Here is a 22,141-nt window from a genome sequence, read left to right as displayed (position 1 = left end):
ATCCCAGAAACTCAAAACCCAGAATTTGCAAGTGAAAAAAAGCTGAGCTCTCTATATTCTGAAAATGAACAAAGTATACAAAATCAATTACTACAAAAACAAGGCAAAACTGTCGAGAAATGAGCACAAATTCGAAGACGGAATTGATCAACACATTTTGATGGTTATGAGTGAAACAAGAGTAGTCATGTCAAGCACTTCGCTGCCCTTTCTTCATTTCATGATAAACCACAAGACATCATCTGAGTTTCCCTAGTCCGACTTTCTTCTTTAGTGCCTTCTTCCCATGATAAACAAACGAATCGACTATCCCGGCTACTGTGAATACACCTGAAAGATAAGGAGGGAGTTTAAGCAAAGATGAGGATGTGGTTTATTTAGATGAAAGGACACTGATGGAAAGAGGCAAGTTACCTCCTATTATGGCACAGATATGTGTCAAGAAGTGGAGGAAGGCCGTATGCTTCTCAGTATAAGTAACCTGTAAATCACAAACACATTCAATTGTTTGTACATAAGTTTTAGCTTGGATGTCTATCTATTTGAATTCTAAACCGACCTTGATAGGAGACAGGTCGTAAAAGAAGAAAACTCCGGGGGGAGATCTGTAGTGGTCCATATCGGAATTCTTGAAGTGTTCGGTAACTGAGAACTGTATATATCGTGGTATTATGTCATAATACGGCAAAAGTCAGAACAACGATTAAATGAGATTATCTGTATTGAATGACTTTTAAGTACCTGATTTGACTGGATTGTGTGCCCTCTAATGTCAGTGTATATGGTCGGAACCACCTGCAAAAGTGAATTGAGAATCTTAAGGAAAATGAATCACAGATCACCCAGTGGGAGGAGGGGGGACGAGAAAGACAAAGGGAATACAACAGGATGTTCTGATGAACACAACACTGCAAGGCAGAACTATATCAGTTTGCTGATACAGGAATATCGGCTGGCATCACAAAACATGATGATAGTCAGGAACTAAAATTCATGGATCAACAAACTAATATTGAGTGAGGAACTGATATGTTTTGCGCTGCCGACCGATATTAATGTATTGGCGTGAATTGATATTGCTCTGTGCTCTAACTTTAAGAAGAGTTCTGAAATGAACCAATTTCCTTAGGCAGTATCCAAATACTTCTGTCAACTTAGTTAAATTAAATACTACCAAATGTAATGATTAAAACAAAACCAGCATATCGTCAATGGTATGGGATAGTTTGTTCAAGGGATTCAGTACAAAGATATCTAGGAAGAATAGAAGCTACTCAGAATTGTTAAATCATCATTGAAGTTATATGTATACTTGTACATAAAAATGCAAGAAATAGTCAAATATTCAGGAGCTTATGAATTAGAAAGGGAATATCAAGGGGGATGAAACATTAGCTTGAGAACACTGACCTTAATAAAATACTGATACACACCATTTGATGATGTTTGCTCCCATTGCACCCTGCGTATCAATAGAAATGTTTGTTAATTACACAAGATTATAAAAAAGAAAGAACGCCTCGATCACAAGCTTCTCCTGTTTCTCTTTGTTAGATTATTGTATTCAGTTAGGGATGTAGACAAAGTACTCCATCCGTCCAGTATTCCTTTTTGGGAAGTACCAGCTAAGTTAAGTCATTTCTTTTTTTGACAAAAAACAAAACATCTAATCAATTTTACTTTATTCACTCTTCTACTTTTTTCTTCCTCCTATTTTATTTTATCTTCATTCAACTCATTTAACATATAATCTCCGTGCCCAAAAGAAATGTCTCAACTTAGTTGGGACGGAGGGTGTAGTTCTTCTATGAGCACTTAAAGAAATTTGACAGGAGTGAGACCCGAATGAGTAGGAACTAGGAAGCACAATGACAAACACCAATAAAATGATGAGGCACTATAACAGGTTAAGTTGAAAAGTCAGGATCATTTTTGAATGAAACTTTCAGCCTCAATGTTATAGAATCATCCCTCATGAACCCATCCTTCAACTGCTTACTATATCTGTGATAGTTTGAGCATGTCGATCAAAGTTTGAAGAGCATACTCATCAAGTGGGTTTACAATCTTAGGAATAGCATCCCCAAAAGCTAACTTGTTAATTTTGTGGCTTATCTGCATCACATGTCAAAAAAGCATTAGAGTAACCAGTGTTAACAATTCAGATTCAGAAAGATACTAGAAATACAACAAATTCTTACATTATAACTCTCTGTCTGTAAAGCTATCAAATCGAGCAGATTCATACTTGAATGATGAAAGCTTTTCCCGGTAGCAAAATGAAAATTCCCAGCTACTTTGTTAACCTCCAGAGATCCATGTATATTACATCCCTCACCCTCTTCATCTTTCACTTTCTGAACAAAACCTTCTCGTTTGCACTATAAACCATAGACCATATCAGAAAAGACAATTATTCGACGGAAAGTGTAACTAGTAGGAGGTCACATTAAACATCTATGCTTTTAGTTTTCAAGATGGTCAGACAATTTTCAGATATTAACATCAACATTTCCACACAACCATGATTTCCAGCCATTTTGATCAACTAACTTTTAATAAACTCAGTGAATAATTTTAACATAATGCTTGTTACGCAACAGTTAATGTTATCAAACCTACTCCTACTACTCATAATAGGACTAGGTTTATACTCTTTTGATTTTAAAGCACTTAAATTACGTATGACATGGAATGCAAATACAAAACTTAATCAGGGTTGTACAAAGGTGCAAAACAGCTTCTCTTAACTACTGTGAACATGAAATGTGTTTGCTTTGAGAAACTGAGACAATAACAAATTCTGTCGGCTGTATTGTCTATTTGTCTGGATCGCAATATCTTTTTAAAAACCAAAAGATTCTTGAATAGTATGGACCGTATGTAAGTATAACAAAAATAGCACTTTTTATTGTCAGAATCAACTCAAGTAAATTGCTACTAGCTCTGATTGCAAAAGGACATGCCAAAAATGCAGAAAAGTAATTTTCAGACTTGAGATTTTAGGCATAATTATTGTAAATTCCCATGAGTACATCCCCAGATTATCTGGTCATACAGATCTACCAGTAAGTTTAGAATGTAGCACCTGTAATCTACAGTTGATCACAAATAAGGAAATTAACGGTTTCATTTGCAAAACAAGACACTATTGTGACGGCAGCAGGTTTCACATTTTATCAGAAAACAAAATTGGGGCCAGCCACTGCACAACATTATACAAATTTACAGAGAACTCCATAAGTGAGATCATGAATCAATCAAACCTGATCAATCAAATCAGGATCTGTCATTCCCCAGCCTTTCTTACGATATGCTTCACGAACCTCTTCACAGGAATTGCAGCAGTGATCATCAGACTGCAAGAGAATTACAAACAGCAACCAACCATAAATCCATGTGCAGAAGTATGATGTGATTGGATCAGCATGCGAAGATAGGGATCACACAGCATTATATTTCACAGAAACGAATTCCAAAAGACTCTGATTTATGAAGAAACGAATCAACCTAAGATTAAGATACATATACCTACGATAAAAGAGCTGCTATCATACTATGTAAGTTCATAGCCAAAGTTTTCATGTACAGATTAGTTTCCATCTCCACAGTCTATATGCACCATAACATTGCCATTTGCCAGTAGTATTTATTTTGGCTTAGAACCGAATTCTTTGCAAAGGATGGTTCTAATTTCGGAAAAAGTGCCCATAGATACTATCAAGATCAAGGAAGAGCCGATTGTATCCATTGAGCAAATATGGGTTCGATCAAAATTTACTTTTCCGGAGTACCAAAAGCAAGCATGACATCATTATGAACATAAAGTCCCAAGGTATGGAATCCCAAAAAGAGGCTGGCCCAACTTAAATGAGATCCGCAGATAAAATTATTGGAAATTACGTTATAAGAAACCAAAAGTGAAACTATGCTGGTCATTTGTCCAAGAGAAGAGAAATTATTTAAAATTTCCTCAGTGTGAATTTTTTTCCAAACTCTCTCTCTTATAGTCATGCTATTTATCAGTTAAAGTTAACAATAAGTGTTGATAAGAAGGATAATAATCCAACCATACATGGATAATCTATGCTCAAGCAGTGGTGGCGGTGCATTATCTTAGCTACAGCAGGTCAAATTTTTAAACAACATACAGATATCCAATTAACTGCCTCTATCTGAGATAAAAAGAGACTTAAACAATGGAAAACGACACATGAAAGATAGAAATACCGTTTCTGCACCAAAACATGAACCACAGTATGCCTCGTTGTGCTCAAGTCTGCTACCATCTTTCTGCAAAGGCTTCTCAATCTGAATTGACCAATACACAACAAGGGATTAGAGTATGAAAAGAACATGTGTGTGTGTGAGAGAGAGAGAGAGAGAGAGAGAGTGGGGGATAAAGACAGCCTTGAGAATACTAATTTTGCAAGATAAAAATAAAACCAGCCCGAAATTGGTTACCACACTGCATGGTATATATATTTATCTTCAACCTCAGTACAATTTTTTAGCCGCTAGAAAGATTCCTTAAGTATGTTAACAGAGTACGCATCAAGTTTGCATTAAAGCAAATGGAAAATAACTAAGCTCATAAGTTAGTATCATATCAACTAACACCAAAAAAAGCAAATTCCAAATCCCATTAGACAGGTGATCTTTTTGCCAACCAGGTGCATTTTCCTCTGGGTTTTCGTCAGGAGGGTTTTAATGAGGCTCAGCCTCAAGGGTCCAGCTTTTGTACTCTAAGGTTCTCTGGTGTTTTTCTTTCTCTTTTTATAATATGATCTTATTTGCCAAATGCAATTTGATGCTACTAATAATTTTCTACAGTCAATCTATCCAGCAAGACAGTCTTTCAGAAAGAAAGAAGAAATTAAGCTTAACAATTTTCATTTAAGACGAAGAAGCTCAGCAAATTTATTCAACTCCATGCTGGCACTCAATTACTAATATCATAATTCATAACCCATACCATACATAAACAGAATTAAATCTGCAATGCAGGTCCTGACTAACACATGGCAGAGGACAATCAATGACAATCCAAAAGACAAGTTAATGCCACGATAACTCATAAGGGCATGAAAAAAAATCATGTACCTTGGGTGCACCAATTCCATCTTTCCTCACTTCTATCACATTTCCATGGGAATCAATTCTCTTCTTCATAATGTCATGTCTCTGCAAATTTATTGCAACACGCTACATAAATAATCTGAACATATAGAGGATAAAAAGGCTAATAATAGCCTATTCTACAAGCTCGAAAGTGAGGCTTTTTAAAAAATTGAAGACAGATGGACCAAAGGTATCACATACAATGTCTAGATGTTGCTCCCCGCTGATATCCATGGCATCAAGACTCAGCAACGTGCATGGAACGTTTGGAAATGTTACATCAAACTGCAATCAGATTAACAATTTAAGATGTGAGGATAGTAAGTCTCACGACTCATTAAGACAGATGAAAGCCTTAAAAAGTCTTCCTAGCAGGTATTCAAGCTTCCCCTCAGTACAGTAAAAGAACACAAATCATCATGAGCATCGTTTAAGGCTTATCAATTAGGTAAATTAGGAAATCAGCAGTCTATCAAGTTTGATAAGATTCATTGCTGAAGATTACGCGAAAAGATTTTGAACCTAATATGAGATATTGAGTATCAATATGCCATGGAAAATGCAATCTCCATAGATACTTGAAAGAAGACAATCATCTTACATTGATGCGCAATTTTCCTCCCCTAGTTGTGTCCACCACAAGCTGTGTACCTGTAACTGTGTGGAGGTATAAACCTGCCAGTTAAAAGGCAATTAATATGATATCCTATTTAGGTAGAAAGAAACATGTAAATTCAAAAAGAACACAAATGCACACAGAGGTGCTTTTTCATAGGTCTACTGTAATCAATGAAAATATGCTATGTTTTCTTGATCACATATGTATGGCATTTTCATAGAACATCTTCATCATTTTAATGATCAGAATTGATGCAATACCAAGTTTTAGTGGATCACTGATATTAATCCACTAGAAAAAAATAAAATAACAACTTAGAACAGTCCACATTAGGTTATTGCTTCACCAAAAATTTAAGATTTCCTATCCCAGATTTAGATTTTGCACAAACTTGATGTGAAAAGCCCAGAGAAATTCCATCCGCATATACCTTCTTTCTCCTTCTTAACAGTTACCATGATACTAGCGCTATTTAGTACGTTTCTCATCCTACTAATCAAGCCAAACTTGGTTCCAATTCAGATTTTTCTACGTCAGCCGACAGCTTACTAGCAGGTCAACTAGAAAAACTTCAAATGCACAACAAAGCACCTCCTTGACATGACAGATCAGTCATCAAAATTCTATCAAAGTAAGAACCTAACCTCAGAAAGTTTACCATCTTCATATACAGAAAGTAAAACATAGCAATCTGATAAGCTACAATTTCCAAAGAGAAGAAAGACGACAAAAGGGAAACCAAACATAAGTTAACTAGATCAAGCCACACAATCCTCCTCTACTAATATCTGTTCAAGTACTAACAGCATAGTTCTCTCTTACACAATTTATATAACCCTGCCCAGATCAAAACATAGGCTTCATATTAAACAATCAGTGAAGTTGAAGAATACATACTGAATTCCGAGATGACGAGCAAACCAATGAAGAAAGAGGAGACGAGGGTGATAACACCTCCAGATAGCGAACGGCTGTAGAAATCCTCATTGACCTTGGGGTATGCATCCAAATTCCTCAACTTATTGAACATTTTATCCATGGTAAAATTACAAAGGAAGCAGGAATTTCTGTAATAAATCAACGATATATTCGACAGACCAAAAGATCTATTCTTTTTCTAGTTCTTGATTTGTGGTGCCGGAGCCGAACGAGGGAGAGATTGATCGGCGGCCGGCAACGGAGAAAAAAAAAGGAGGGTTTGACTAAGGAGATTAATCAACCCTTCCTTTTTTCTCACATAAAAAAGAAGATCTCAGCAAGGATTCGAATTGCGTGTGATCCTGCTGCTATCTATTTATACAAGTTTGAAATTTGGGTCAATTTTTCTTCAGATTTTCTTCACCTATTGGGATTTAACGCTCTGCGATTATTTTGCGGGAATGTATGATTAACAATTGAGGGGGTTTTGATTATTTGTACTGTTTCAATCCCTACGTTCGTCAAATGTCTACGCCTCGTCATAGGATTTTGTCTTTTTATTTTATCTTTTACTACTCCATTAATTAGTAAAAATAATTTATAACTATTTGCTCCCTCAACCCACCATTAATTATCACACTTTGAGTCCATAAATATAATAGAAAAAGAAAATGGATTGAAAATTTAACGTAGAGTAAAGGCCAAAATTAGTCCTGCACATATGGTCATTTTATGTTTTTGGTCCTAAACATTATCTTTTGGATTTTTTTGTCCTGAACATATGAAAATTTGATCATTTTGGTCCTGGACTAACTATTACGTTAAAAAAATCCATACATTACTTTACTCCACATTCAAAATACATACCTTACTACCAAGAAATTCAAACATTACTAAATCTATTGATGTCAAATAAAGCTTTTACATCATGATTCCACTCCACATTCATGCCAAAATACATACATTACTTCAACTAATCAGTTAGGATTTAAGAGTAAAAGCCAAAATTGGTCTTGAACATATGATCATTTTACGTTGACCGTTAGTTTTTAACGGAACAGTTAGTCCAGGACCAAAATGATCAAATTTTCATATGTTCAGGACCAAAAAATCCAAAAGATAATGTTTATGACCAAAAACGTAAAATGACCATATGTTCAGGACCAATTTTGGCCATTACTCTTTAATGTAATATTTGTCCTCCCTTTAATATATTAGTTTTATAATAAAATACAGATGAGTTAAAAATTAATAAAATGTGAAGTTCATGAACAAAAGTAGTAGTTCCTCCGTTCCATAATAGTGGATGCGTTTCTTTTCTGCACACGATTTAAGAAAGATTATGTTATGTGAGTTAAATAAAGGAAGAAAATAAAGTAGGAAATGAAAAAGGTAGAGAGAAGAAGAGAGAACAAAGTATACTAAGAAAAAGTAAAGTAAGTGAAAAAAATATGTTGACTTTTACTAAAAAAGAAATGACTTCACTACTATGGAACAGATAGAATAAAAAGTAAGTGTGACAAGTATTGACAGACAGACCGAAAAGGAAACTAGTGACCGGTAATGATGGACGAAGGGAGTAATATTAAATGTTTGTCATTTATAGGTGCAAATCCAAAATACTCCCTTTGTCCCGTAAATATATGCCGAATTTCCTTTGTTGTCCATCTCTTATAAATAGTTTATATCTATTTATAGAAACATTTTCTCCTTTTTTACTTTATCATTTATAGGTCTCACCACCCGCTACATTATTTCAACTTTTTTTTTACATTATCCCTTACTTTACTAATTATGTATTAAAATTCGTATCTCCAACTAGTCTATTTCTATGAGACGGAACGAGTATAATTTTTGGCAGATGCATTAGACATAAAAGTATTGTAATTCGTAGCTAGAGTTGTCAAGTAGATCAACTCGACTCGATTGTAAAGTATTATTATCAGAGAAGAAAAAGTGATGAAAAAGTTTATAATACAAATAAGACTAATTTTTATGAACAGTCCCAAAATGAATGTGAATATATTCTATCAATTTTTCTTTAGATTTTTATACTTCTTAGTTATGGGGAGTGTTATATTGCTAACTTCATACTTAATTGTTAATTACAGTAAATAATAGCCATTAGATATTCAAATCAAGGGCCTAGATCATCAGCCTCGGAATGTCAATATCATCAACAAAAAAACGTCAATAAGGGTATTAAGGTCAATTTACAACAAAATTAGTTGTAACTAACTCAATGTTGTCAAATAGCGGCTATAGCGGGGATATTGCGCTATAGCATATCAGTTTTTAATGAAAACGCTATCGCCACACCGATACGTAGCATTTTTCTGTGGCGGCCGCCATACCCGTGGCGGTCGTGGCGCCATAGCGCTACCATATCCCCCAATAGCGGTATTTTAGCCCAATTTTGACTTTTTGGTGCTAATTTTGACTTTTATTGGGCTTTTTATTTTTTAATTTAATTTTGTATAGGCCCAATCAGCCCACCCCAATAATTCTAACCCCAATAATTCTAAACCCTAAGTCCACAACCCCAATCTGCCGTTTACCAAAAAAAAAAAAAACCCAATCTGCCGTTTTTCATCTCTACTCCTTCAGTCCTTCCACAATCTGCCACCCACCGTCGCGCCGCCACCTGTTGCAGCCTAGCCAGCACCCGCCAGCACCCTCCAGCCCCACTCAGTGACTCAGCCTCCGCCCAGCCATACAGCCCTTCCTATTCACAATCTGCACCCTACAGCCCCTCCTATTCACAATCATCCCCACTAGTAAAGTCAAATGCAACTTTTGCAACAAAGAGATGAACGGGGGCATCACAAGAGCAAAAGAGCATCTGATGGGCAAGAAAGGAAAGGTTGCCCTATGTCCTAGTTGTCCGAAACAGGTGCGAGATGAGCTTTGGGATCACTTCCAATCCAAAAAAAAATTTTGAATTCTATTTTCTAATTTGGAAACATATATGATTGTGTAGCTACTTGGTGGTCTATGTTTGGGAAAGACACTAGGCTTTTGCAAAAGTTTGCAATCAAAATCTTAAGTTTGACATGTAGCGCTTCCGGTTGTGAGCGCAATTGGAGTGTCTTTGAGCAGGTTAGTACTTTACTACTTAATGTACTTTTTTTTAAAGATTACTTACTGTACTTATAGTGATTTAGTTTCTAATAATATTTATAAATAACAATTATGTGATTAATTATATTTATTTTGTAGATTCATACAAAAAAGAGAAATAGGCTCGAGCATAAGAGGATGTAAGATTTGGTTTATGTGAAATATAACCAAAAATTGCATGATAGGAACAAGCTTAGTGCAACCGATGAATTTGATCCTATTATTCTCGATGATATTGATGAGTGCAATGAGTGGCTAGTTGGGGAGTTGGATGATGATGATGATGATGATGATGATATTGATGGTGGTAATCATTTGGTTCATGATGACGATGATACACTTGATTGGAACATGGTGTATAAGGCTTCGGGTGTTGGAGAGCCTAGGACATATATTAGGTCAAAGAAGAGGAAAGAATCTTCTACATCTAGTTCAAGTTGTCTTAGAGTTTCTAAGAAAAAAGAACCTATCATACCTAGAAAAGGGAAAGGGAAAAGGAAAAGGCTTGCGCTTGTAGATGACGGATCGGAAGAGGAAGAATTTGAGGATAGTGTAAGTGGAGATCAAGAGGATGAAGCAATGGAAGATGAAGATGAAATGGATGACGATGATAGTGATGATGATGAGCTAGAAGACTATGTTGAGCTTGATGATTGATGTCTATTGAGCTTATCATGGTTTTATGTTTTGTTGAACACTTGAACTAAAGACTTTAATTGCTAGACTTTTATATAATTGTTTTCTATTTTATGCTTTATTACATGTTTTTAGAGTTTTTTATGTTATATTTTTATTATTTTCTAATTTTTTGAATTATATATGAATATATAAATATTATTTTATATATTTAATTAATGACCGCTATATCCCGCCATACCGATACGCTATATCCCTGTGTCATTTTTCGGGCGAACCGCCATGAACCGCTATACTGCTTTGACAACATTGAACTAACTTTTGAAAAATATCTCATAACATTAAAACGCATATAATTTTCTCGATTTAAATTATTTTTTATGCATAACATATATCAAATTAAAAATAATTTCATAAGGATTCTAACAAGATCTCACTTGCATATGTTCCGATGTCAAAATTTGAATTTTTTTTGAAAATTTTCATAAATTTTGTTAATAGTTTTATATGGCATATAATATGTTAATACAATGCTTGTACAATGTCAATATGAAATTGTATTGATATTGTCATGCCTTTGTGTTGATGTATTTCATACCTTGTATTGACATTGTGTTTCTAAGAGCATCTCCAATGCACGGATGTCCCACTCGGACATCCACTAGGACTTCCCAAAACACCTCTTGCCACGTCACTAGGACTTCCCATCCCACTGCCACGTCACTAGGATTTCCCCTGCACAATCCGCCCTTCCCATCGCCCTTCCCACTAGGACTTCCCGCAATAAAAAAATCACAAATTCACAAATAAAGCAATTTACGTTTACGGAAATAAAATTTCAACACGAATACGAACGGGAAAAATTAACAACTTCATTAAAAAAACATACATGATTCGAAAAAAAATTACATAGTAATAAAACAAAAAAACGAGCCGTATATATAGAGTTTAAAAAAAATTAATACCGGACGTCCGACCCACGCCACAATGGCGGACGTCCGCCCGCCCGTCGCCCGGACGTCCGAGGACATCCGACGTCCTTACGGTACGTCCGTATCCGAGTTGCTTCGTTACAATGGCGGACGTCCCTGTCGCCCGTCGCGGATGTTCGACCGGACGTCCGCCATTGGAGATGCTCTAAACCCTAAATTTAATGATTTCTATTATCTTTTTAATATTAAAAAATAAAAAAAAAACGAAATTACACATGACAAATTGTAGACCACAAGATTTCTAAAATCTTATGCTCTTAAATTAGTTGTAATTAGCAATTGATCACTCTCCTCTTGATTATAATATTATTTAATTTTAGAATTTTTATAGTTCGGATTAGATTTTTTTAGATAAGACTTTGGATTGAATTTTCAGACAATTCGTTATTTTATAGCATTGGATTACATCATATTGTAGTCATATTAGACAACATTGATAGCACAAAAACAATTAATGACAAGAATATGACGTTGGTCCAACTTAACTAGAGATACTACTATTATTTATATTTGCACATTAAATGCATAAAATGAAATTCTAATAGTATAGTTGATAGCTGGAGCCTAAAGCTAGACACCATATTGACATTTATACAAGAAACCTAGTAACTGAACTGCTAAGTGTATTTTTCTTCAACTCACTATAATCACAGTTATGGCAGGGTTAGACCATGGAAGTTCTATCAGGATCAAAGAAAGTTGAGCTCTACTATAAGCACACAAAATTCTTTATACAAGAACTTCATATGGCCACCAAGATCATCTTAACTCTTTAAGAGCAATTGTTTGCAGTCACCTGCCTCTTCACTGTCTATCAAGTTCTTCATTACAGGTGTACTTGTGTCAGAACCCCGTACCTACCAGCGCACAAGACTATCTCGTTAGTTACACGTGTACTTGGTGATAGACAGACATTAATTGAAAAGCTTACCATGCTTGGCAACTTGAATGGCAGTGAATCTTGGGCAGATGCAGGGGATGACTCAGAAGGTCTGTGAAACAGCAAGTGTGCTACCGAGCGGTCTATAGGATTTGTATCCGTTTCAAAATCCACGAAGCTGTTGTGCCCGGGACGGACAAAAGAGAGTTAGCATGTAACTTAAGTTTAAGTGGCCTGGAGGCAAGGGAGTAATCTTCAGCTTAGTGCACTATAAGGAACATTCATGCTTTTATAAAGGTAGATTAACATACAATAATGCAGGGAAGAGTTCTCATACCTTTTTGTTCCTTCAGCTACTAATGTTCCACTGGCATCTCTTACAACATCAAAGCTGCTGTTTGAGTTTGCATGGTTATGCCTTTTTGCAGCACTCCGTGCAAGACGGTACAAACTGTCTCTTATGCATATCTTCGTTCTTAGATCCAACTAATCCAACAATGGACACAGATAATTCAACAAACCAGAATGTGTAACAAGGTAAGATGTTTTATACTCAATGAAGAATGTGGTGATCATGATAGAATGGACACCACAGTTGACACAGTGTTCTTGGTCACAAAATAACATGGACCAAACAGACAGTCTTTCCTTAACCTAATAAATTTAATGTATAAGCATCTGTTATACTATTAATTTGCTGCATCTGGTTTCTTCCATGCTTTTAGGCAGTTATATAAATTCTTTAATATCACTATATGTACTCCGAAACTATTTACTCCTCGTCCACTTCAGACAGTCATTCGACATTTCATTCAAATAAGGGCAAATTGCCTATAAAGTCATGAACTTTCAAAATAGTTTGGATTTTCCCGTGAACTTTAAATGCTGCATGAAAAGTCATGAACTTTAACAAACTGTGTAAATTTCTCATCCGACCCGACCGAATAGATTTCCTACACAAACTTATCCTACGTGGCGCGCCGGAGGCGTGACTTGGCAACTCAACTAATTCTGATTGTTTCTCTTCTATCTTTAGAACCTTTGACCCCGGACTTATCACAAACATACAAGTAGCACAAATGAAAACATACAAATCGAATTCAACATACAAATCGACATAAGCATTCAAATCGAATTCAGCATAAAAGTAGCATTAATTCCACAATTCAAATTGAACCATAAACTTGTCATTTGCCAAGTCACGCATCCGGCGCGCCACGTAGGATAAATTTGTGTCGGAAATCTATCGGGTCGGATCGGATGGGAAATTTACGCAATCTGATAAAGTTCATGACTTTTCATGCAACATTTAAAGTTCACGGGAAAAACCAAACTATTTTGGCAATTTGCCCTTCAAATAAATATCTAAGGGTACTGCTCAAACTATTTCATCAGCATGAAAGGCAGTCATTGATGTGCACAGAACTACAATTTTGAATTAGGCCTCATGAGCATGTGATTGTGGCAAATCCTTTCCCAGGCAAATCTCAATGACAGGGCTATTTCAATCTACAGGGCCTAATAATGGAAAGTAATAAACTTCAACGACAAATTGTTGGTAAGATGAGACAGAACCCTAGTTAAAATACAAAAAATAAAATGAATTCGGGACATAATCCGATTTTCAGAATGTATATCATGTAAAATGTCAAAATGTATGTCATGTAGAATTTCAGAATGTATGATGTACTGCACTACTTATATCAAGTTAGCATGCATGCAGCAATTTCAAAGTGGACAGACTTCAGCAAAATAGTTTCACAAAGACTGGAAAGCTACATAAAATAGACTAGCAGACTTTGAATTAAGTTAGTATCAGCAAAAAGGAGTATCGAACTTCACATACTCTATCTGTGTGCCACAATACTGGTAACTAGTTTTTGTCCTTTATTCCAGAAGAATGATACAGTGCCCTTTTTGTGATTGACTGTGAAGTTAGTATTCATAATCTTAGGACCAGATGATACCTGCTCCATAACCAGCTTAAGCTGGCGAAAACTAGCTGCTCCAAGAGAAGCATCATCCTTTCCAGAACTTGTTGAGCTTTCTTGAACATTTGAGGATCCTAATTCTGCTGGAATGAAGTGGCGTACTTCTGCCAACTCACTATGATTCTCTGACTTATCTTGGGTATAATGCGCTTCTTCGGTCATAGAACCAGGATTGCTTGAGGTGGCTTGCACCACTATGTTTGCAGGTTTTATATTGCTCTTGACTTGAGATTGACTACCATGGCGACGATTTAGCTTTACTCCTCCTTTTCCAGTTCCTGTTGGAACTGTTTCAGGAAGAGGAAGGTCATGAGAGCCATTTATAGATTGAAACAGATTGGGTGTATGGGAGGAATCTCTGGTTGGTGGAGATGTCAACTCATTTGTCTCAGTTTTGATAGCAGAAGATGTTGGATTTACTGATGTCAGATCAGACGAAGGACTGTTATCTGGATGCACATACGGGAGGTGATTTTGTAAATAATTACAGGGATCTGGCACCAAAACATGCATTGGTTGTTGCTGGAATGAGAAATCTTGATAACACTTGGCCCTAGAAGGGGGGTGCACTGCGTCATCCGGAAGCTTACTTGCACCATTTCCAAAATCATGCTCTTTTATTTTTCCCTTGAACTGGTTCTGCAGCTTCACCTGACTTTGGTGCCTGTTCAGCTGTAAAGTGAAGTACAATTTTAGAAACTGTGGTACAGTTTTAAAACACCCAACATCTAGAGATGGATTAGTATTTGAAATTCATAAAACTCAAACTCACACCCTGCCACCCCCAAGATGATTGGTTCAGGGTGGCAAGAAGTCCACAATTATAAGGATAGAACACACTTGTTTTTTTAGTAATATGCAAAAATGGTCTTAACTATCAGTCTATCGCCCCAGAACATGGAAAGAAGTGGTTTCATATCACTATCATGAAAAATCATCTAGAGATGGATTAGCATTTGACATTCATAAACAAAGTACATTTACCATACAGAAGTAATATATTCTGCACTATTACTCACACCCACACCCACACCCTGCCAACCCCAATATGATCAGTTCAGGGTGGCAAAAGTCCACAACTATTACGAAGTGGTTCCACATCACTATTATGAAAAATTAAACCCAATAGGGCCGATACAGGCTTCAAAATATTGTGATGTGTACTTACATGTGCTTTAGGGTTACATCCTTGCTCGCCATTCGCAATAGCAGGTCCATACACAAAGGACACGTGAGATTCAGGGTTCTCTGAGATCCAAGAACCATCTCTGAGCCTGATAGGTGCACCCACCATGGCACCATCATTTGAAGAATGGCCCTTCAAGAAGGTATGGTTTGATGAGAGATTTTCGGCAGAATTCGACTCAGGTGATGTGAATTTGAAGTCTGAATTGACAAGTTCTCCAGTGCTTCCGATGTTATCTGGTGCTGAAAACCAGCGGAACTCATCCTCTCTACTGGCTCCAAGTCCAAATGTTGAGTCACAACTCCTGAAATGCAGTAGGCCATTATGAACAAAAATAAAACATAACTCGAAAACCTCATGGTGAAAGAGTTCAGGGTTACCTAAATATCCTGTCAACGTCTTCAAAGTTCTCTATTTCAGGCCAACCAAAATTAAAGAAATCACTTGAATCTTTGACTTCATCATTTTCAAAGAAATTGAGATTGTTTCCAGCATGAGTTATGTCACCAAGAGCATCAGTGGAGGAGTTGGTCTTAAAGCCAGTGGTACCAGCAACACAAAACTGATTACCATGGGTATCCGTATTACTACTTTCATGAACATTAGTTGAGGAAGTGGCTTTCTCAGAACCTAAACTAGATGCTTCTTTGGTCGATTCAGGATCTGTTGAGGAAGAAAATACACCACCTGGTGCACCCGGTGTAGAATCTCTTTCCGACATTCTGTACTTCCTTTTACTCAATAATGAAAACTTTCCTTCTTCACTTCCTTGATCAACATGTCCAGCATATTGTCTGTCCTCGGTGTTAAATGCAATATTTATTTCTTCAAAGTGAGGTTTCTTGGAGCTATCACGCAAGAGAGAATTATCTTCCAAAGGACGAGGCACTATATGGTCATCACTCTGACAAAGATCATCCCAACCTATGTCTTCAAACTGTGACAGCCATTACAGAGTTTCAGCTGAAATAACTTCATATGATACTTGCATAAATGCATAAACTGTACCAAATCACAAATGAGTCATGCAGTGACAAGCCAATAGTTCCAGTAATGGGTTCTAAAATCACAAGGAAGAAGTCTGTGGCCCTCGTTAAAGCAGCTGGATAGTATAATCTCGTATTGTAATTGTTAAATTTCCAGGTTAGGAGAGTAATGCAAAAGATCAAACAACATAAATTAGCTTTCCAGCTCAGCATGAATCATAAACAAACTCAAAGCATGTATTTGACTCATTTTTTTCAATACTCCTTTAAAAAGAGGCAACTGGGGCTACTAAACTGGTTCACTACAAATTAAAAGTGGAAATGAATGCAACAACACTTGATGAATATCACTTCATGCAGAATTTTCAGGGGTAATTACCCTATTCATACAAAATGTTTCATCAGCGTTTCATGTTAGTACAAAAAGTTTGAAGTTTCCATTCAAAAATCTTCATTCGCATTTCATTTTAATACATTCCGTCAATTGTTTTTAGACAAAGTCAACTTTTTGCCTACATGTGGTACAAAATGTTTTAACATTGTTTCATATTGATACAAAAAAGTTTCATTATTATTTCATGTTGGTACAAAATGTTTCATCATTGGTTCATGTTTTGTACATCACGTAGGCCAAAAGTTAATGACGTCCAAACATACATGACAGAATGTATTAAAATGAAACACTAATGGAACTTTTTGTTCACCTTATCAATTTTGTCTGGAATCTAGAGTCGAACCTAGACATATTAACATCACTCATCTAGACATTGAAGTGATATCATAGAAGTATATGCTTCCCAACCCGATAATGTGAACAGAAGAACTATACCTATTTTTTGAATTTTAACTATAAAGTTTGTTCACTAACAACCCAGCTTGTCTCCCATATCAGTGTTAACAATTGCTACGTGTTCTGTTAGTAGGTATTTATCACCTAACAGACTTTGAACAGTAAGTAGATAAACCAATATATGGTTTAGCCATCACAATCCATAACAAAAATTAGGCTACTTTCTGTTAATGGTAAGTTTCTCTCTAATGGGGGGGGCCCATTCTTAACTAATAAGCTTACAAGAAATTTTTTTATCTCTATCTCTCTCATACTTTACAATCAGATGAAAATGATTTCAAGTACAATTTCTTCAACGAACAGATATGGTTCTATTTCTATAGTCTGGTTAGAATATTTTGCCGAAAGCTCCACACAAAACAAAGGAGAAGGAGAAGATGTTTTATTAAGTGTTCCCCCATTTCTCTTTAATAAAATACTAATGTGCTATTTAATCATATAACAACCAGAAATGGTGAACTCACCTCATACATGCGCGAATCTGTCATTCCTTAAAATTATTTTAACCAGCACTGAAGCTGTAGGAAATTTTCTTCATGTTTATATACGAATCTTCTTTCACCTCCGCGTTGAAATATCCCCCAAGAAACAAGCAACCGGAAAAATATTAGAAGCCAAAAGTAAATAAATCGCAATCTTCAAAACCACAGAAACAAGCCATCCCGCTAACACCAATTCAATGTGTACTTGCAGTTGCAAATGAGATAATAATCAGATAAGAACACAGAACGCCGCAAAAACCGGGAAAAACGAATCTCAACCCTCTCAAAAAGGCATAATAAGTGAATTTTACTACTCAGCATATTTTTTTAAAACGGTATGAATGAAGTAGCTAATTAACTACAATTTTTATTCTCCTGCAATTCAAAGGTTAATACCAATATACATCAGTAAGAACAAAGTTGATCACTCACTTTCTAGTCTTCACTCCACCAGATTACAATTTCACAGAAAGACCAAAACGAATTGCATAATCGAACTAAAACGTTCTATTCAACAATAATATATAGCTGATCTCTTCTGACCGGAGCTCCACATAAAACTCACTGGAACACCGCTGAGTCCAGTCACAAACCCTAGCAACGAGAAGTCAGAGTCGCAAATCTGGGGAAGTTTCAGAGAGAGAATGAAAAGGGGCGAATGAAAGTTGGAAGGGGAGAGAAAATGTTTGTTGAGAATTTTTTTTATTAAATAAAAAGAAATGGAAAAAGTGGGAATCGTGGAGGGGCCGCCACGTGGCGAGTGGATCATTACGGAGGCGGCAGAGTAACGGGTTCGTATCAGAACTAGTGGATGAGAAGGCGGGTCGGGATACGATCTCTTTCTGCGCTCTCATTGGTCCGTTTTTTTGCTTTCGGGTTTTCGGATCCTTTTCTAGGTTCTCAATCGATTGAAATCGGATCTATCGCTGTTAATCCAGCCATGAAATAGTTTAGATTGCTGTCAAGTGTCAGGCTGTCAATCAACTCAGCTCCTGAAATCAGATCTCTCACAACTCCATAATCTATACTATCATCAAAAGCATGGTTTTTTAGGGGAATTTTAAGGGGATTCCCCGTGTTTTCAAATTTCGTTATGGAGGGAATTTTGCTAAGAGCATCTCCAATGCACGGATGTCCCACTCGGATATCCACTAGGACTTCCCAAAAACACCTCTTGTCACGTCACTAGGACTTCTCATCCCACTGTCATGTCACTAGGACTTCCCCTGCACAATCCGCCCTTCCCACTAGGACTTCCCGCAATAAAAAAATCACAAATTCACAAATAAAACAATTTACGTTTACGGAAATAAAATTTCAACACGAATACGAACGGGAAAAATTAACAACTTCATTAAAAAAAACATACATGATTCGAAAAAAAAATAACATAGTAATAAAACAAAAAAATTTAATCACATCAACGTCAAGTGGTGCGAGAAACTTGTTAACACAAGTGGTGCGAATGAAATGAAGTTCAACGAGCCATATATATAGAGTTTAAAAAAAAAATACCGGACGTCCGACCTACGCCACAATGGCGGACGTCCGCCCGCCCGTCGCCCGGACGTCCGAGGACATCCGACGTCGTTACGGGACATCCGTATCTGAGTTGCTTCGTTACAATGGAGGACGTCCCGGTCGCCCGTAGTGGATGTCCGACCGGACGTCCGCCATTGGAGATGCTGTAATGCCATTCACCAATTCAAATGTATTAACCAATAGTTTAAATGAGAGTACACACTTTATGCATTAAATCCAGTGGTTAAAAGCCTTTTAATTAGTTGTAAAGCTGATTACATCACACCATTTATATATATACACATCATCTATATGTATATACAATTCAAACAATTGCATAATGAGGGTTTGCCCCCTAAAAAAAGAGAGTTTTTTCCCCAAAAAAAGGGGGTTTTCCCTCTTCTACATGAATCGTTTCTTAGAGTCAAAAAATAGGAGGGAAACAAATTTTGAATTTGAAATACTCAGAAATTTCTCTATAAATATCAGTTGCAATTGCACTCAATTATAAATTCCAGGTTCTTATTTCTCTCTCTACACTCTTACTGTTACTTTTATATCTCTCTTCATCTTCTTATTTTCTTTTATTTCGAATAAATCACTACTTATTAATCATTTCTTATTTTGCAGATAATAAAGGTAAAATCTGTGTAATTTATTCTTTGTGTTTTAGTATTACTGTTACTTTTATATCTCTCTTCATCTTCTTATTTTCTTTTATTTCGAATTAATCACTGTTGGTTAACCATTTCTTATTTTACATATAATAAAGGTAAAATCTATGTAATTTATTCTTTGTGTTTTAGTATTGTTTTGTTTAATGTTTTTTTTTAAATTTATTCATTAATTCATTAAACGCTAATGATTTCTTATTTTGCAGATTATAAAGGTAAAATCTTTGTTGTTTAATTCTTTGGGTTTTAGTATTGTTTCCTTTTCGCTTTTTTTTTATATTTTATTTATTTAATCATTTGTTTGTGTACTCATTTTATTTTATTTGCCTATCTATTACAAAGGTGCAAGGTAATAACAATAAAAAAATAAAAACTCATTTATTATTTTAACAATATCTTCAATCCTTTTGAAGAAATCGTCTTCAACTTTTACGCAGATGTTCGCCATTGTTCACTGCAAGTACTGCACAAGGAAAACCAACAGAACTGAGGAAATTCATCGATATTAAATGATTTTACCTTATAGATCTGGATCTAAAAGGAAAGCAAAAAATGTAAATTACCAAAGAATAAATTACACAGAATTCTATTTTTTGCAGGAAGAGCTTAGAATGAGCTAACGCAGTTTCAATTTAAATATGGAAGGTGGAGAGAGGTCTGAATAGGCGAAAACGTAGTTTGATTTGGAAGACGGTGGAGACAATTGAAAAGTTGTGTAAAGTTGTTACCCTGTATATATAGGACAAATAGATACAAACCCTAATTTTATACTATATGGTTTTAGTATTGAATAGAGAATATCGACCTTTTTTATTCTTCTTTTATGTGTAACAGTTGTATAATTTGTGGAATGTTGAATGATGAGTCCGCGAATCTCTGATGTTGAAGAATGCAGGAAAATACAGATCACGACACAAAGAATTTACGTGGTTCGATTTACTGAAGTAAATCTACGTCCACGGGAAGAAAAGAGGGCAGAGTTGTATTGCTTGGTCTGTTTTCTACAGCTTACAAATACAAACTTGCTATATGGTGTTTTATCTCTAGAGAGCTTAACCTTTTTTCTACCAGATCTAAGTTCTATTTATGTATAGGACCAAGATCGTGGCATGCAGCACCATTTATTAGGTAGTGGATGTCGTGGAGATCGTGGCCTAAGATCGTGGATGTAGCGTAGGTCACGGCCTACGATCGTGGCCTGAGTTGACACCACGTGGTAGTGGGTGTGTTGGAAGTTGTGGAAATCCTGCATGGGTCCACTAACTCCTTGTTCGGTCGAATACTGAGACCGAACTGCTTTGGTTGCCGATCTGAGAGTAGAGCTTGATGCCGACCTGAGAGCAAAGCTTGATTAGTTGGCTTTTGCCGAGCTGTAGGCTGAGGCCGAACTCTTACTGAGACCGAACTGCTTTGGTTGCCGATCTGGGAGCTTGATGCCGACTTGAGAGCAGAGCTTGATTGGTTGGCTTTTACCGAGCTGTAGGCTGAGGCCGAACTCTTTGGTAATGCCGAACTCATACTCTTCTTGGGCTTTGGGCTGATGGGCCGTTGGTGCTGTTGGGCTTGTTTAGTCCGTACCCCATCACTACCCCCCCCCGAAAGACGAAGTGAATCACTTCGGTGAAGCGAGTCACTTCGGCATTCTGGATAAAGGTACGGGGGAGGCTGTCGTCAGGGGACGTGCCTTGCACGTGACTGCATTAAATGCGACAGTAAAATCCGGCCGTTGAATCCCGAAAAGGTGGGATTCGAAACGGTGCGACGATTTTGAAATCTTCGCCGAATCTGATAAATACCTCCCTTCTTCATCATTGAAGCACTTTTGCGACTGCTTCTTCTGCACTCTATCTCCTTTGCGTAAAAATTTCCTTCCGCTTTCAAGAATATCTTCAGAATTTCTTCAGATTTTGCAAAGAGTAAGAACCATGTCTTCTTCTTCTTCTTCCGAGTTAGGTAGCGGTAGGAAAGGAGGCAAGGGGTCTTTTAGCCGGAAAGAGTCCGGAGAGAAGACTGTAGAATACTTTCACAGCGTCTTGAGTAAGGACACCGTGGTATCTCTACACGAAAAATATCTTCTTCCCGGGGGGAAGGCGGTGGTTCCCGACGATGATCATAGGGCTAACGACCCGCCGGAGGGTTATGCCACCGTTTACGAAGCCTGCTTA

The 22,141-nt window shown here is 36.6% G+C and overlaps 2 protein-coding genes across 5 annotated transcripts; both read right to left on the bottom strand.

The window, feature by feature from the left end:
• Positions 1–24: 24 nt before the first annotated feature.
• LOC121805716 (endoplasmic reticulum-Golgi intermediate compartment protein 3-like) lies at positions 25–7,136 on the bottom strand. Its single transcript, XM_042205678.1, has 13 exons — positions 6,638–7,136; positions 5,723–5,796; positions 5,323–5,406; positions 5,104–5,184; positions 4,231–4,311; positions 3,267–3,359; positions 2,202–2,381; positions 2,048–2,115; positions 1,411–1,462; positions 742–795; positions 560–652; positions 415–481; positions 25–330 (listed from the first exon to the last, which is right to left on the bottom strand). Exons 1-13 carry the CDS (start codon positions 6,777–6,779, stop codon positions 239–241), a joined length of 1,161 nt encoding a protein of 386 aa, XP_042061612.1. The 5' UTR covers positions 6,780–7,136; the 3' UTR covers positions 25–238.
• Positions 7,137–11,887: 4,751 nt separating this feature from the next.
• On the bottom strand, positions 11,888–18,462 carry LOC121805712 (protein LNK1-like). 4 transcript variants are annotated; one of them, XM_042205673.1, is made up of 8 exons: positions 18,214–18,462; positions 17,764–17,861; positions 15,844–16,400; positions 15,446–15,767; positions 14,254–14,949; positions 12,624–12,772; positions 12,338–12,464; positions 11,888–12,263 (listed from the first exon to the last, which is right to left on the bottom strand). In XM_042205673.1, the coding sequence occupies exons 2-8, from the start codon at positions 17,785–17,787 to the stop codon at positions 12,171–12,173; spliced, it is 1,968 nt and encodes a 655-aa protein (XP_042061607.1). In that variant the 5' UTR covers positions 17,788–17,861; positions 18,214–18,462; the 3' UTR covers positions 11,888–12,170. The 4 variants fall into 4 exon arrangements, 3 of the variants coding, with proteins under 3 accessions (XP_042061607.1, XP_042061606.1, XP_042061608.1); XR_006051521.1 differs by having other exon boundaries at positions 12,338–12,520; positions 17,764–18,462; XM_042205672.1 differs by having other exon boundaries at positions 17,764–18,462.
• Positions 18,463–22,141: the final 3,679 nt, after the last annotated feature.

This window comes from Salvia splendens, chromosome 5 (genome assembly GCF_004379255.2).
Source record: "Salvia splendens isolate huo1 chromosome 5, SspV2, whole genome shotgun sequence".
NCBI lineage: Eukaryota > Viridiplantae > Streptophyta > Magnoliopsida > Lamiales > Lamiaceae > Salvia > Salvia splendens.
Note: the sequence above shows the minus strand (reverse complement) of the source record. Positions and strands in the feature narration are given on the sequence as shown.